This window comes from Cyprinus carpio, chromosome A5, assembly GCF_018340385.1.
Source record: "Cyprinus carpio isolate SPL01 chromosome A5, ASM1834038v1, whole genome shotgun sequence".
NCBI lineage: Eukaryota > Metazoa > Chordata > Actinopteri > Cypriniformes > Cyprinidae > Cyprinus > Cyprinus carpio.
The window spans coordinates 18856893-18874244 of NC_056576.1; the positions used below are offsets into that span (position 1 = coordinate 18856893).

The following is a 17352-nucleotide window of genomic DNA, read 5'->3' on the forward strand; positions in this document are numbered from 1 at the left end:
GTTGTTGCTGGTTGTTGACATACAACATGCTTTGTATTATAATAATCAGGTCTACTTATCAGCACTTTGTCAGACCACAAACAAGGCCAAAAGGGTTTTTTTGACCAAAAGATCCAAGATTTTATGTCATGTAAGAGGACAGTTTACTACTAAGCCTTCATACATAACTCTGATTAAATACTGTTTTAGTTGTCAGAACTATGTGACTATTGTAAGCTCAACAGAGCAATGGTATCAACTATTACATACTCTCAAACCTACTTTTAGTCAGTAAGATTAAAAATAATAATAATAATAATACTTTTTCTTCTCCAAGCATGCATTAAATTGATCAAATGTGACAGTGAAGACATTTTGATTGCTACAAGGATTTCTATTCCATTTCAATGAGAAAAGATTTCTATTTGAAATACATTAAAAATGATCAGCGACCCAAAACGTTTGAAGGTACTGTGTTTTCAAGATATTAGTTGTTAATACTTCATATAATCTATGTCCTCCGCTCAGTATGCAGCAAGACTCATCGAAACTAGGGCGCTGATGTGTGAACGAGGTACTCTCTCAGGACCCGGGAAAGTCTGAACTTGAGAGGCTGTATATACTGTGTGTGTGTGTGTGTGTGTGTGAGAGGAGTGTAAGGCAAAACATGCACTGCATTATTGATTAACACTCAAAGTTTAACAACACTGGCAGCAGCTGCCTTGAACACACGCGCGCGCACACACGTCTTTTTAAACAATACAAAAGAGAAGAACTTTGAATAGGCAAAATGGGACATCATGCACACTCCCTTATAGCTTTTCACCTGAAACTATGATTTCACCTTCTTCAGTTTAGTTTAAGTTGACTAGACACATAAATAAAAAATGTTTTAGGCTTGTGTTCCACTCACTCTGGTTTACAGGTCTTATTTTATTAATTTTTTTCTTCTGTTGCTGGTGATCCCTATGAGGAAAGCTAACCTAGCTGGAAAACATCCTCCACTGTCCAGAGGCACAGCAAAAACTCTATAGAAACATCAGTGCTGCTATAGAAACTCTCCCCACACAGAGGCCTATTTTAAGGCTCATACAGAGTGATGTAGGTCTATATGTACTGTACATTCATGACCAAGGAAATGCAAAACAAAGCTAATTTTTCTGTTTGTTTGCTATCCAACATATAAAAAAGAAAACAATAAACCTTTGTTCATTGTAAGTTCATTTCCTTGTTCATTTGAAGTTGGAACAGACCTAAAAACACATTCAAGTCAAAATTTTATTAACAAATGCATGGGTCTGAAAACATTCTTTATATATCCTTCCTTGGATATTGACACTTTACACTCTTTTGCATACTCCTATTTTACAATGCAATGCTCTCATGTTAGTTTTAAAATCTGAATTTTATCTTAAAGTCTATTTATATTACTGATAACGCAGTTTTTACATGTTTCTTTAATAAGGAAGCTTTTTCTTTTTCGCCAACAGGCACTATATTTCCACAAAACCTCAACCCCAGCAAAGGTATATACATTTCAGTTTATCAAACAAGTTTTTGACCTTTATGTTACTCAGGGTGAGTATTCATGAAGGAGGGCATGTAAAAATGAAGATAAGAGCATCTTATGTTTCACCAGCAACACAATGTGATGAGATGTTCCTGCAACATGACACCTTGCCATTTCAGTTTTGCACTCCCACCCAAGCTCTTTGGGGCTGTGCAAGGTTAGTGTTCACATCTAGATGAATATGCATATTTATAAGTGAATTCAAACTATGAGGATGTGTGTGTGTTTGGGAAAGAGATAAAATACTTTTCAGTAGCTTTATATAGCTGATGAAAGTTGACGTATGAGATGAAATATTAAAATGTTTTTTTTATAAAAATAAATATTGTGTCACCAGCATAGAAGTCATGTTTACCAGTAACACCACAGACTACAATTAAGATAAATTACTGCATGTACAGAACATTTGCATTCATATAATGTCTTATTTAGTCAAAAATATATTTTGATATTTTATTAGGATTTATCATCTTTTTATAGATTACAAGATACCATCTCTTATCACAATGAAGGAATGAATACCACCTCAGCAAAGAATGAGAACATAATTATACCAGAACTAAGCAAAACAAAAAAGAAGTGAAAATTAAAACAAGCATATTGACAAAGGTTACAGTTGTCGATTGTGAACTCGATTGTGATTGTGATATTCAGATGATTAACTTTCTGTTAACATACAAATAATATTGTTGATCATTAAAATTAAAAAAATTAAAAAATTAATAAACTGCATAAGACTGTATAACTGACTGAATATTCTTTCTTATTCAACAGATCATCTCCCAGCAGGTTTGACATTATCCTGGAAGTAGCCAGGGTTGGTGATGTTGCCAGGAGGTTTGTAAAAGGCTACAGTGATGAATTTGCCCTTTCCATCTGATGCCAGGCCAACCCCAACCTGCTCTGAAGACCCCCAGATCATCTGGGTGAAGTTACCTGTGCACATTTTCAATTTTCAGTTATGGTTTGTGATTGACTTTGATTGTACTTTGATTGTTTGATTGTATTGACTTTGATATGTACATATATAAAACATCTCTTACATATGTACTTGATATTTGCCATTTTATTAGCTCTTTTAACTCTCAACAGATATGAGTGCAAAATTAGCCTACCAGTTCCTTTCTGAAAGCCAGGTGCTGCAAAGTTGTACTTCCCATTTTCCTTGTACCACGATTCAGCAACCTCTTTCCCTATAGTTTAAAAATAATCAGTTTTTCTATAAAGGTTATAATTATAGTGTTCTACAGTTCCTTAAATAATAAGTAATAACCAATTTACCTGTGGGAGGCACCATGGTGGATGTCCATTTGTATGACATAGTCTCTCCATAACCTTTGCTGCTGTTCTTTAAGGCGTTAATGCTAATCAGATGTGCTGCCCAATCCTGAGCCTCTTTACTGAGGATGGGACACATTGACAGAGGCCGTGCTCCATGTTGCCGTCTGTAATCATTTTGCGCTTCAAGAAGAGACTGACGAAACTGGGACAAGTTCTCACCTTCATCAAAGGAAAAGAAAGAGCTGTAAATCCTGAAGAGGCATGTCAGTGGAAGGCTTTGGACTCTTTAGCTTCAATTTCAACATTTATTTCAAATAATTTTGTGCACATACTGCCTGTACATCAAATGGTGCTGTTTCCAAAAAGTAGTCTTTGTGGGAGATGAACTTCTCAAACTAATTACTGGTAACTACTACACTAATTAAAGTGCCCCTATTATGCCACTTCATGCCTTTCATGCGATGTGTAATGTAGCTGTATGTGAATGTAAAAGATCTGCAAAATTGTAAAGCCGAAGGTGCACGATAAATAAAGTTATTATCTCACAAAATAAAGAATTGACTCTGAACAGCCTAAACAAGTCGTTAGTAATTCAAATTCAAATTCTATGATGGCTACACGTCGCAGTGTAACACATTTGCATAATCCCTGCCCATTGTTAGGCTTGTGTTGTGTTTTGTTCCCCATGTGCTCCCTGTGTCCCAGTTAGTTTCCTGTTCCTGTCCTGATTATGTTGAGTTCATTCCAGGTGTTCCCCATTTAATTTCCATTGACCCCAGGTGTGTCACGTCATCCCCTCCTCGCATCATGTGCGTCCGGTATTGTTTATGTCTACACCCTGTGCTATGTGTGAGTCCCTGTTTGAAGATAATTAAATTCTGTGGTTTGTACTCCTGGTCTCCTTGATCCTTGATGTGCTCCTCACAGTAGCATACCTGTGACTGAATACCGGACCAAATCAAAGTAAGCAGCACCCTGTTTCCCCATGTTTATTTTCTGTTTTTTGTTTTTCCTGCTCATTCTGCCGTGCTAGAATGGAGAAATGAGTGAGATTCATAGCCGTGGCCCAAGTGAGCCCCAACCCCATCATCTTCCTGAGGGCGTTTGTGCTGCTGACGCTGTTCTGGATCGGGCTAACTTCATCCCACGGAGCTCCCAGACACCACCAACCTCGACTGGAAGGAGACAGTCATCCGGTGTCTGGATAGTCTCCAATCCCGATCCGGAACCACTCCACCGGCTGGTCCCTAGTCAAGTCAGCTGTCTGTGGCTCACCCATGCCCGCCGCCATCATCCGCGTCCAGAGCTCACTCCAGTGTTGGCTCCTGCCACAAAACTCACTCCAGTGCCAGCTCCTCGAAAGTGCTTTGCTGTGCCTGTTCCTCCAGTGCACCCTACAGTGCCAGCACCACGTAAGCGCATCCCGATCCCGAGTTAAGCCCAGGGAGGGCTCCTATTTCTCCAGTTCAGCCCAGGAGGGGCTCCTGTGCCTGAGTATAGCCCATGGAGGGCTCCCGATCCCCAGTTCAGCCCAGGAGGGGCTCCCGGTTCCCGAGTATAGCCCATTGAGGGGCTCCTGATCCCCTGTTAAGCCCAGGGAGGGCTTTTGATCTCCCATTAAGCCCAGGGAGGGTTCCAGGCCCCGAGTTCAGACCCGTAAGTTCCCCCAAGTATTTTTGGGGGGTTGGGGGTAGTAGGGATCCAGCTGTAGAGGCTGAGGCATGCATGGGGGCCTCCCGAGTCTCCAGATCCGCCATGGCCTCCCGCGTCTCCTGATCTGCCATGGCCTCCTATCATTTGTCTACACCCTGTGCTACGTGTGATTCCCTGTGTGAAGATAATTAAATTCTGTGGTTTGTACTCCTAGTCTCCTTGTTCCTTGCTCCTCACAGTAGCATACCCGTGACACCTATGTTCTACGTTGGCTGCATAGACTGTAAAAAAAGATGGACGATGCATCTCCTATTCCTTCCACTATAGAAAAGTGAACCCAAAGCTTCTTAGTATGGCCGCTGCCATCTTGAGTAAATGACGTCATTTGGAGCTAGAGTCTGCGCAGTAGTGTCGTGAGGTGGAGCTGCGGTATCAAACTTCCGCAGACCCAATCAACCATAACGACATGCCCTGTTTTTATTAAATTACTAGCTAAAATCAAACTTATCACAAAAACAAACAATTTAACATATATCAGCGTAATAAAAATTATCTTTAATGACCAAAACCATCTTCCGGAAAATTGTATTGGAAGTGTAATTTTTTTTTGACTCAAGTCCCATTTGTTTACATTGAGAGGGTGGGGTTTATGACCTGTACTGCAGCCAGCCACCAGGGGTCGATCAAAGAGCCCACAGCTTCACTTTTCAGGATGTGTGAGGCACACCCAGTTGGCCCCGCCCACAAATGCTAAACACGGGATTAATAAAACACTTGCTCTTGAAAGATGGCTCAGTACCCAGTTTATTTGAACCAGTTGGCTCCACTGAATTACAACCTGTAAGTTTAATTAATAATGGTCATTTTCTATCAGTCTGTAACGGAGTGACAGAGATGTGAGACGTGCGGATCCATATGCAAGCCTTTATTCCTTGACATGGTCTAAACACAGACAGGGTCGAAACGGTAGCAAACAGGTATGGTATGGGCAAGACACAAGAATAATCCAAGGGCAAGCAAGAGTCTACGATCAGCGAACCATATCCAGAGGGCTAGACAGAAAGAGATAATCCAGGCACAGATAATAATCCAGGCAGGGTCAAACAGGGTCCAAACGGCAAGACGGCAGGGTAATCCAAAAACAAAGGCAGAGATTGATACGCGGGAAAACAGGCAAGGAAAGACTAGACTAAACTAGGAAACCTGTAAGACTGTAGACTGGCTCCGTATCGCAGCTAACACTGGGAGAGTGAGAAATGCAGAACAATACTCGGCAGTATGAGAGAGGAAGTCCAATGCTTATAAAGCGTGTCTGATTGATTGTAGCTGTGTGTGTAATTGGTCTCAGGTGCATGGTGTGATTGTTATCAGGTGAGCAGGAGACTGATGACAGCTGTGTGCAATCAGTGTAATGGATGATGGAAAATGTAGTCCCAGGGTATGTGTAATGTCTGTGTAATGTGAGAGTCCATGTAGTGAGCGGGTGACCTCTGGTGGTGAGTGAATGGAAGTTCGAAGACCGGATTTATGACACAAGCATTCAAAATACTGAACAATGGCAATGGCCATATCGTTTCCAAAACGCACTGTGCATGGTAGACCAATCACAACAGACTGGGCCATCTGACCAATCAGAGCAGAGTAGGCTCACGGAAAGGAGGGGTTTAGAGAGACTTAATCTTAGAACTGCTTCGAAATAAATTGTTTGAGAATAGTTGGAAAATTAAGTGATATTAAAGGCATATTTTGAGAAAACTAAAGCATTTTTTGACCTTGCATGCATGTAATCCTATTGAAGGAGACTCCCAATACAATATTAGGAACCTTAAAAATGGCATAATAGGGGCACTATAAAATCACTAATAGTTTCTGAATAAGGACATACTGGCAAAGACCAATTAAAATGTCTTTATCTAAAAAAAAAAATCATTTATTCTACATCTATTAAGTTGATGTTAATAAATGTAGAATAAATTAATAAATGTGGCCATTGCTACAGCCATATCACCCTGTAGCCCAAGACTGGATGCCCACTGAAGCTAAGCAGGGTTGAGCCTGGTCAGTACCTGGATGGGAGACCCCCTGGGAAAACTAGGTTGCTGCTGGAAGATGTGTTAGTGAGGCCAGCAGGGGGTGCTCACCCTGTGGTCTGTGTGGGTCCTAACGCCCCAGTATAGTGTTGGGGGCACTATACTGTCAAAAAGCACCGTCTTTCGGATGAGACGTTAAACAAAGGTCCTGACTCTCTCTGGTCATTAAAAATGCCCTGGCACTTCTTGTAAAAGTGTAGGGGTGTAACCCTGGTGTCCTGGCCAAATTGGCCCCCAGGCCTTTGTCAATCATGGCCTCCTAATAATCCCCAACCACTTGATTGGCTCTATCGCTTTCTCCTCTCCACCTGTACCTGGTGTGTGGTGAGCGTACTGTCGCCGTTGTCCTGTGGCTGCCGTCGCATCATCCAAGTGGATGCCACACACTGGTGGTGGTTGAGGAGAGACCCCCCACCCCCCACTTAATGTAAAGCGCTTTGGGTGTACAACAACACACAATAAAGCGCTATATAAATACACCATTCATTCAATCATTGATGTTAAATGGGTGCAAAACCACATAAATAATGAACACTGCTATATTAAACAATAGTGTGCTGTGATAATCAGAAAGCGGTTAAAATAGTTTGTTCTACCACTATGAAAAAAGCAATTCTGTTTCTTATGGAAGCCAATTTCTGCCACATACAAAGTGATGCTTTGGTGGGAGGTAATAAAGAGTTACAATTATATGATAAATGAAAAGGCAAAATTACGAGGTTAAAAAAATATTAAAAAAAGTCATAATGACATAAAATCTCATAATATTATTCCCACTTTTGTCATCATTTTGACTTTTATGTCATACTTATGACTTTTTACATCATAATTCGGATTTATCAATGCATCATTTTTTCTAACATGGTCAAAACAAGCTTTCATAGTGTCTGTTTTGACTGCTTACCTTCTGAACTGCTGCTCTGTGGACACTGACTCTTACGTGGTGCTGGTCCAGAACTGTGAGATGATGAAGGCAATTGGTTTGACTTGATGCTGAGACCAGCAAGTGCTTGTCCAACTCTGTCAGCTGAACATCATATAAAAATTTTTAAAGCTGTGAATATTGTATATTGTACAATAAGTGTCTTATTATATATACACGTGTGTTTATATATGGTCACACTTTCAGTTCAATCAGTATTATATCCATGCACATACCAGACTCACCAGATGGGGTGGATTTGAAGTCTACTTTGGAGCCTGCCGGTAGGACATTTCTTTCAAAATATCCAGCATTGCTGATATTTCCTGCTGGGAGGTACTGACCCACCACAAAAGTTGTGTTCCCATCAGTGGCCAGTCCAACCCCCACCTCATTTGTGTCCTTCCACACCACCTGTGTGAAGTGACCTGAAGAAACCAGCAGATGTCAGACTAGAGACTAGACCCATTGTCTAACCACCACTGAGTGTTTACAGATGGATTCACCTGTTTTGGAGGAGAAGCCAGGCCTGCTGAAGTTGTAGTCTTTGATTTCACTGTACCAGCTTTCCACTGCCTCACGTCCTGTGTAAATTACAAACATGCAATGTTGAAAACATGCAGACAAGATCATAGCACACTAATGGCGATGAAATAACTGTGTTAAACCCCAAGCTCCGGATTTTATGTAAAGACTTTGCATCTAAGATGACTGGCTGAAAAGTGAGCAAGTGAAATATTAGTAAATGTTATAGATATAGTTGCTACCAAACTCTGACCTGTGAGTCTTTTGTTAGCTGAGCTCCAAGCGTAATACACATTCTCTCCATACTCTCCATTACTATGCATGAGGGTCCTGATTGACAGCAGGTGTTCAGCCCACTCCTGTGAGGAGCGGCACAGGTTTTTGTTTATGGTGAGGGGTGGGGCTCCATGCTGTCTGCGATATGCATTGTGAGTCTGCAGGAATTCAGCCTCAAAGCTGCTGTCTGCTACAGACAAACATAAAGAGTTATTTGATGTGCACAAAGCACATCCCATGCTGACTGAAAGAATAAAGACAATTTTCAGTCATTTGTTTTTCTTTTAAATGTGCGACACACATGCTCCATTTCAGAAGCCATAAAGCATCTGTACAAAGAACGGACTATCATATTTCATTTGCATTAAGGCTAGACAGATACTTGTGATGAATGGTGAGTGTTTAAACACAGTCCATGTTTGCATTTGTATAAACAAGATGACCCCACCTGAAAAAGTGCTGAAAGAAAAGCTGCACAATTTAAAATACATTTCATGGCCATTTATTCATCATTATAAAGTATTTACATGAAACAAATAACTTTAACTCAACTTACCCTTTAAGCTGCTTCCCACATGATGCTCTCCTCGGCCCCCGGGTGCTGACATTTCAGTACTGCGAGGCACTGAAGGTGCTTGCTTTGAATGTATGCCTGATGCACCATGCACTGGTTGCACTTTGTCAGCTGAATGTTGCCAGATATATAAAATATTTAATATACTGTAATGATCAACACCTCTTTTACAATACAATCTTTTACAGTATTCACTGTCAAGTACATATCTACTATTAGAACTACTCTCTATCATTTTTATTAATAATTCAGTAATTATATGTTGAAAAAAATAATCATAAGAAAGTTTAATAAGAACATATAAAAAGAAAAAAAGAATATATATATTCTACTAGAAAGTTTACTCACTTGTACCAGTGGACTTTGAGTCTACCTTGGTGCCTGCCGGTAGGACATTTTTTTCAAAATAACCTGCATTTGTGATGTTTCCAGCTGGTAGGTACTGACCCACAACAAAAGTTGTGTTCCCGTCAGTGGCCAGTCCAACTCCCACCTCATTAGTGTCCTTCCAGACCACCTGTGTGAAGTGACCTGAAGAAACCACTAGGAGTCAGTGTTGTAAAAGAGACTAGTGCAAACGTTTAGCCACACCAGCGTGTTTTCAAGTGGATTAACCTGTTTTGGAGGAAAATCCAGGCCTGCTGAAGTTGTAGTCTTTAATTTCACTGTACCAGCTTTCCACTGCTTCATGTCCTGTAGAAAGTGGAGACATAAGGCATGTAATTTTTTCTAAAAGAAATTAGTTGACAGACAGTGTGCAATACAAATGACGTTTATAAAAACACAAATTATTTATAAATCTTCAGTTTAATGTCTTGTTATGAAGTTACAAAGTTCTGAGACCCTGCACAATGCGCTGCAATTGCTTCTAATTCTAATGCATTCAACTCTGACCAGAGCGGTATAACTGGATTTGGCTGTCCCTTATCAAATGACTGATATAGCGTTTATCCAATAGACTGTAAAAAGGTTTATCCTTGATATGCCTCTTAGAAGAATTTGACTTCATGTGTTTTTGTTTGTTTGTTTGTTTGTTTTTTCTTTTTTCGAGCAGAAATCTAACCTGTGAGTTTTTTGTTAGCCGAACTCCAAGCATAATACAGATTTTCTCCGTAGTCCTTGTTGCTGTGTTTGAGGGTCTTGATTGACAGCAGATGCTCTGCCCATGCCTGTGCGGAGCGGCACAGGTTTTTGTTTATGGTGAGGGGCGGCGCTGCATGCTGTCTGCGGTATGCATTGTGAGTCTGTAGGAACTCAGCCTCAAAGCTGCTGCCTGGAACAAGAGAGCACAGAGTTTAACGATGTGCTGAAATATATGGAGTCAATATAATATCACATATATACGCGCAAAAAAATAAAGTTTTGCAAAAGAAAATAAAGTTTTGCAAACAAAAATTAAAGTATTGAGGAAAATAATTTTGCTTTTTGCAAACAAAAATAAAGAATTGCAAAACATAAATGATACCGTGCGAAAGTTATGATTTTGCAATACATATTTTCCATGGTCATATCTACAATTTTATTTGCAACACTGATTTTATTTTGCGCATCAGTCTAGTTTGAGCTTGCGCTGCAGTTTTTCCTGTGCGCTTCATTTTTCTGCGCGTCTCGCTTTGTGGCGCTGTTTTGACGTGGGGGTGGAGTCAAGGGGCAGGGGCGTGTACAACATGCCTCCCTGGAAATGAGGTCATCGGACCGAGACGCAGCTCACTGATCCAGGTACTGTCATGATGAGCAGATGCATGCGAGTGGATCGCTTCCTTTTATTCACTAGCATTAAAACATGCATGGTTTCGTTTTATTAACTTTATTAACAAATGTATATGTGTATTAGCAGCGTTTGCTCAAGTTAAAGAAGTTGTTACCATGCACATCTGTTGTTTATTTCTCTCGATGTGCACTCTTTTACTGGCATAAAGTTGGCTTGACGTTGGGACGTTCGATATTCGCAAATCTAGGGACCGTCTCTAAAGTTACATGCGAAACTACTATACACTTCTCTAACGTCAATAGCATGCAAGGAGAATGACTAACAGTCATGAAAACAACTGTTAACTGTTCATCCAGGTGTCAACTATAATGCACACCTTTTATATTTTTTGATAATTATTAAAATAAACTGTAAATCATATGTAAAATATTGCTACTTTTCATTACACTTTTCATTAAAGTGCACTTTAGAGGATGAATTTAACAATAACCCTTAATAATAAAATACTAGAATTATAAATGAATAATTCGCTAGTTTCATTTGTAAATGAAAACACTAATTTAACAAAGAACGTTAATTAGGTAAGCAATACACGAATTAAAAGGGGAAATAAGCATAACAATAAATATAAAAATATAGCCCTATTTAATATAATATTATTATCAATTATTATATACGGTTAGCCTATATGAATAAATGAATGATGCATTTATATAGCGTTTTATAATGTATTGTTGTACACCCAATTCGCTGTACGATCATGTGGGGGTCTCTCCTCAACCACCAGCAGTGTGCAGCATCCACTTGGATATATTATGTATATATAATGATAAAAATAATAAAAGCCTTATATGCACATATATTACATAAAAAGACACGATCAACGGACTGTGGGATGGATAGGTAAAAATATTTGATCAATCTCTGATAATCTCAGGTTGCTATGGTCACGCGGGTTTGTTTATGCATTAAACTCGTGGCAAAATTAAACCAAAAAAGATTCGAGCTTCATTTTTTTTTTATCTTACAATGACAGTCATTTTATTAATTTATGCCAGGAGTTATGTAAATGAAAAACGAAGTCGAGATCGATATAAAACTTGAGTCGTAGACCTCTTTAATGATGTACGTTATAGTTTATGAAGTTAATTGCATAATTTTACATTAAAACTAGCAGTAGGCTAACTCTGAACTAATGTGAACAAAGAACGCTTCTGTGCGCTGGCGTCCTCCCACAGGTTAGATCTTAAACAAACACTGTTAATACACATGCAGTTAACCAAATGTAACAATACACATTTAATGCTATAAAAGTGTGTGACTGGCATAAAGTTGGCTTGACGTTGGACGTTCGATATTCGCAAATCTAGGGACCGTCTCTAAAGTTACATGCGAAACTACTATACACTTCTCTAACGTCAATAGCATGCAAGGAGAATGACTAACAGTCATGAAAACAACTGTTAAACTGTTCATCCAGGTGTCAACTATAATGCACACCTTTTATATTTTTTGATAATTATTAAAATAAACTGTAAATCAAATGTAAAATATTGCTACTTTTTATTACCGAATGGGCTCAAATTTAAAATATGCCATAATTTGAAGCTCAATAGCATTTTAAAAGAATGACTCACTTTCATAAAACATACTATAAAGTGTTCATCTAGGTGTCAGCTATAATGCACACCGTTCATATTTTTCATAATTATTCAAATAAACTGTAAATCATATGTAAAATATTGCTACTTTTCATTACCGAATGGACTTAAATACAAATTTAAAGCTCAATAGCATTTGAACAGAATGACTCACTTTCATAAAACATACTGTAAAGTGTTCATCTTCGTGTCAGCTATAATGCACACCGTTCATATTTTTCATAATTATTCAAATAAACTGTAAATCATATGTAAAATATTGCTGTTTTTCATTTAAGCTTTTGAGCTTTAAATTAGTGTTTACGTCCATTTGGTAATGAAAAGTAGCAATATTTTACATATGATTTACCGTTTATTTTAATAATTATCAAAAAAATATAAAAGGTGTGCATTATAGTTGACACCTGGATGAACAGTTAACAGTTGTTTTCATGACTGTTAGTCATTCTCCTTGCATGCTATTGACGTTAGAGAAGTGTATAGTAGTTTCGCATGTAACTTTAGAGACGGTCCCTAGATTTGCGAATATCTAACGTCCAACGTCAAGCCAAACTTTATGCCAGTAAAAGAGTGCACATCGAGAGAAATAAACAAAACAGATGTGCATGGTAACAACTTCTTTAACTTGAGCAAACGCTGCTAATACACATATACATTTGTTAATAAAGTTAATAAAACGAAACCATGCATGTTTTAATGCTAGTGAATAAAAGGAAGCGATCCACTCGCATGCATCTGCTCATCATGACAGTACCTGGATCAGTGAGCTGCGTCTCGGGCCGATGACGTCACTTCCAGGGAGGCTTGTTGTACACGCCCCTGCCCCTTGACTCCACCCCCACGTCAAAACAGCGCCACAAAGCGAGACGCGCAGAAAAAATGAAGCGCACAGGGAAAAACTGCAGCGCAAGCTCAAACTAGACTGACGCGCAAAATAAAATCAGTGTTGCAAATAAAATTGTAGATATGACCATGGAAAATATGTATTGCAAAATCATTGCTTTCGCGCGGTATCATTTATGTTTTGCAATTCTTTATTTTTTTTGTTTGCAGAAAGATTATTTTTTTTAATAATTTATTTTTTTTTTGTTTGAAATTTTTTTTTTTTTTTTGAAATTTTTTATTTTTTTGCGTATATATGTGATATTATATTGACTCCATAGTAATAAAAGCAAATCAAGTAATATTTTGTATAAAGGTTTACTTCAGCTCTTAGACAGTATTCATCATTAGCTTTGAATAAGTTTGGATCAGTTAAATGTTAAAAGTAATACTTAAGTTAAAACTGGATAAATGGATAAAATATTAATAATAAAATAAACAAACAAACAAATAAATAAGTAAATAAATAAACAGGAAGAACACCAAAGTAGGAAAAATAGATCTGAGATTGAAAAAAATCATCTAGACTCACCCGCCATGCATAAAGCTATGTGACAGACTGCAAAATAAACACATCAACATGGCAGTTACATAAACCACAGTGATAATTTTCAAACAGTTAAACGTCACAACAGAATATCTGAACCACTCCCAGTGCATCTGTGGGAATGAGAGCAATGGAGAAGATACTTAAATGGTGGTTGTGTTGCTCTTCTAGAACACTGGAAAATGCATTTAAACAAAATGTGCTGGCACAGTTAAATGTTTTTAAATGTGTTCCATGGACAGAAATGTAAGATAAAATACAATACATTTAAGAAAGAAATAATAATAATAATAAACAGGAAAGTAAATTTAAAAAATGATATTTTTTTTAGGGGAAAATTTTCATCTGGTATATTGGTGTATTTTCTATATAAATAAGGAAGTGTTGCCAAACTCTGTAAAATTTTGTACTTTTATTTCTTAACCAGTATGTTAGCATTTCTAAAGGTATACAGTTATTAACCTCAGATGACCACAAACTTATTGGAATAATCCGATTTCCACTTCATTGCAATGCACTAGAGTCTATACCAAGAGTTCTAATAAGATGTGTTTCCTTTCTTGCATATTCACTCCAGACTAATGCCTAGATCACGTTCCTATCTGACTTTAGATTTATCTAGTTCAGGTGGAGGTTTATTTGTCATAAGGGCATTATATATTCTAAAGATTATCTTATAGGTTTGTTGGCTCATATAAACCAATTTTATAATAATTTATATAAATTAATTATACCTGGATTTCAGCTGTTCAAAAGAATAATATTCCATCCTCGTGCCTTTGCTCTAGACAAATAATTCCTTTATCAGCACATATTTTAAAGTGTTTATTCTGAAAACATTTTGGAAGCAATCTGTTGCCCCATATTGGTGTCTTAGGGGAAAGAAATTATTTCTGTCCAAATGTCTTTTGCAAGTGGGCATCCCTGTCTGCATCCTCGAGACAGAGGAAATGGAGCAGAGGTGACTCCATTGGTGACAATTTTAGCTTTAGGAGATTTGTAAAGTGATTGAGTCAAGTCTATGAATTCTACACCAAAACCAAATTTTTCAAGCACTTGAAATAAGTATGGCCATTCGACACTGTCAAATGCCTTTTCTGTGTCGAGGGAAACAGCTACTCCAGGTATCTGATTGACATTAGCAGTTAGTTATATAAATAAAAATGCCTTAGGTTATCTGAGGACAACCTAAATCCTGTTTGGTCTGGCTTCACCAATACAGGTAGCAAATTTTCTCCTAGCAATCATTTTAGTTACTATTTAATAGTCTTTATTAAAAAATGAGTACATTGTAACGGGTCTTTACCTTTCTTATAAATAACTGAAATGATTGCATTAGAAAAAGTATCTGGGAAGCATTTATCATGTCTGGATTGGTCCATAACATCCATTAAAAATGGTGTAAGCAAATATCTAAATTTCTTATAGAATTCAGGGGGGTAAGCCATCCTCCCCTCGTTGCTTATTGGAAGACAATAACTGTAATAGCTTCATTCAGCTCAGATATAGAGAATGGTTTATCCAAGCTAGATCAATTCTCTTCAGATAAGGATGGTAGATCGACAGAGGAGACAAAAGCTTACATTTGGTTAAGATTTTCATTTACTTGGGATGTGTAAAGTGCTTCATAAAATTCTTTAAAAGCATTGTTTATCTCTGTAGGGTTATGGGAAATGTTATGACCGATATCTATAGAATTTATCATTTTTGCCTGTTTTGGTCTGCCTTAAGCTGCCATGCCATTACCTTACATGCCTTCTCTCCAAATTCATAGTATGGTTGCTTTGACTTATGATGGCCCTCTCTGCCTGATATTAAGAATGTTATAATCCCTTTTCTTATTGATTAGATCTCTACACAAGTATTCATATTTTTAACATAATACAGTAGAACACTTCAGTTGGCTCCTTGTGATTCTAGGAAACTGTCAGGTGTATGGACCATTTTTGTTTAACTTTTGACTGAATTTAACCTTTAGCTACACTAAGGGTTTGCACATGAAAAGGTTTCATTTCTTTTTTTTTATGAGTAGGTGTCCACATGTGAGCTTGTGTACGTGACAGGAAACTGCTCTGCTGTTGCACAGTCAATGAAAGAGCAAAAATTTTACTTTTGCAAGACTGTTATTCTTTTGATATTAAACTTCTTGCAGGACAGCAACACTTAACTGCAGGATATGATATGGGTTGTAATTTGCATGTAGTCAAGCGGCATTAAAATGAAGTGTAACGGAACACCTACAAGCCACTCTTAACTTTCCTTAAAGCAATGAGCATGTTTGTATTTGTCGTAATTTTGTTCTTAAGTCTAGTTTGTTGTTTAGAGTGAAACAGGTTTGATGGCATACCATTATAGTGAACTTGCATAGTTTGAAGATTGGCAGAAAAGCATTACTGCAACAAACACAGATGGTGTCTGAGACCAAAATGCATCTGCTGAAGGGACTCCAAATGTTCTTTACAATTCAAATAACATAAATGTTGTATGAATAAAAGCTATATGTTCTTTTCATCTATTGTGCTTAAAGCATCAGCGGTGCACTTTTTGATACATAGATTTTTAATTAGTGTCTTATATTTAAAAAAATAAAATAAAAATGCATTAGGCAACAGTAGGCATTATACAGTTGGTTTTACTAGCAATCATACTTAAAATGCATACATACCTGTCCTGTAGTCTCCTTAAGGCAGGAATTTGTCTATGAACGCTGACTGTATTTCTCTTCCTCTCCTTCCCTGTATCTTGCGGACAAGCAGTGAAATCTATGTACTGTATAGCCTGTATCTGTCAAGTGATGCAACGCCCTCCAGGAAAGAGCACTCTGACGACACTACACACAGTCCCACATTTTTTCAGTTTTACTGAATTGCACAAACATACAACACACACATTCACTCACGCTCACTCTTTATCACAAACTAATTTGAATGCTTTTAAGAACAGGAGAACAAAGTGTGTCTGACTTGTTCAATCATGTGAGATTTAATTTCTTCAGTTCATGTTCACTCCTGCCATCTTCTCTCTTTCAGTGTTGCCCTTACACTTGCATGTTGCGATAGCACTTCCTCTCTTGTGGTTGTTTCCACAGACTTTTTTTTTTTCCGTTTATCACCCACAATGAGTATTAATAATGCACACAATTTCTCAATCAGATACAGGTCATTTTGTTCCAATTGAGGTGTTTTAGAAAGGTCATAAACATTTAAAAAATACTATGATGTGCTTAGAAATGAGAACGAATATATTTCCACAAACCTTATGTGTCTGAGCTGTGGTGCAGTGGAATGTGCTTGTGCTCATTACAATATACTATGCAAGTACTATGTTAAAGTCTTTGGCACCTTAGATGCTGAAAAAAAGGTTATTTATATCCTTTTCAATTTATATCTTGTAGATAGGTTGCTTTATGCATCTCTGAGGAGTTTCCACAGTTCTTTTATGGATTTAGGCATATTAATTGCACAACCCAGGGTCATTGGAAAAACGTGCCTCTACCAACATTTTGACAAAACTAAAACGAAATGTACCCGTACACAATTCACTGCAGTTTTCAGCTGAAATAAACACTAGAGGTTGTAAAACACCAACAACTTTTATTATTTTTCATGAAAATTATGATTATGAGGCAGATTATCAATTAATGAACACTGACTTCTGTGTGGTTCCTTGCACAAGACAAAG

At 37.8% G+C, this 17352-nt stretch overlaps 1 protein-coding gene and 1 long non-coding RNA gene across 4 annotated transcripts; one reads left to right on the top strand and one right to left on the bottom strand.

Annotated features, from left to right (window-relative positions):
- Positions 1–1988: 1988 nt before the first annotated feature.
- LOC109061977 (ancylostoma secreted protein-like) lies at positions 1989–16584 on the bottom strand. Of its 3 annotated transcripts, none has more exons than XM_042756306.1 (13): positions 16337–16584; positions 13657–13683; positions 9934–10143; positions 9486–9563; positions 9219–9401; positions 8853–8981; positions 8274–8483; positions 8002–8079; positions 7732–7923; positions 7478–7600; positions 2831–3049; positions 2665–2742; positions 1989–2485 (listed from the first exon to the last, which is right to left on the bottom strand). In XM_042756306.1, exons 2-13 carry the CDS (start codon positions 13661–13663, stop codon positions 2325–2327), a joined length of 1668 nt encoding a protein of 555 aa, XP_042612240.1. In that variant the 5' UTR covers positions 13664–13683; positions 16337–16584; the 3' UTR covers positions 1989–2324. The 3 variants fall into 3 exon arrangements, with proteins under 3 accessions (XP_042612240.1, XP_042612239.1, XP_042612241.1); XM_042756305.1 differs by having other exon boundaries at positions 8274–8486; XM_042756307.1 differs by having other exon boundaries at positions 7741–7923; positions 8274–8486; positions 16337–16574.
- On the top strand, positions 3654–4690 carry LOC122145041. Its single transcript, XR_006160050.1, has 2 exons — positions 3654–3793; positions 3864–4690. It is a non-coding gene; the product is annotated as an uncharacterized LOC122145041 (long non-coding RNA).
- Positions 16585–17352: the final 768 nt, after the last annotated feature.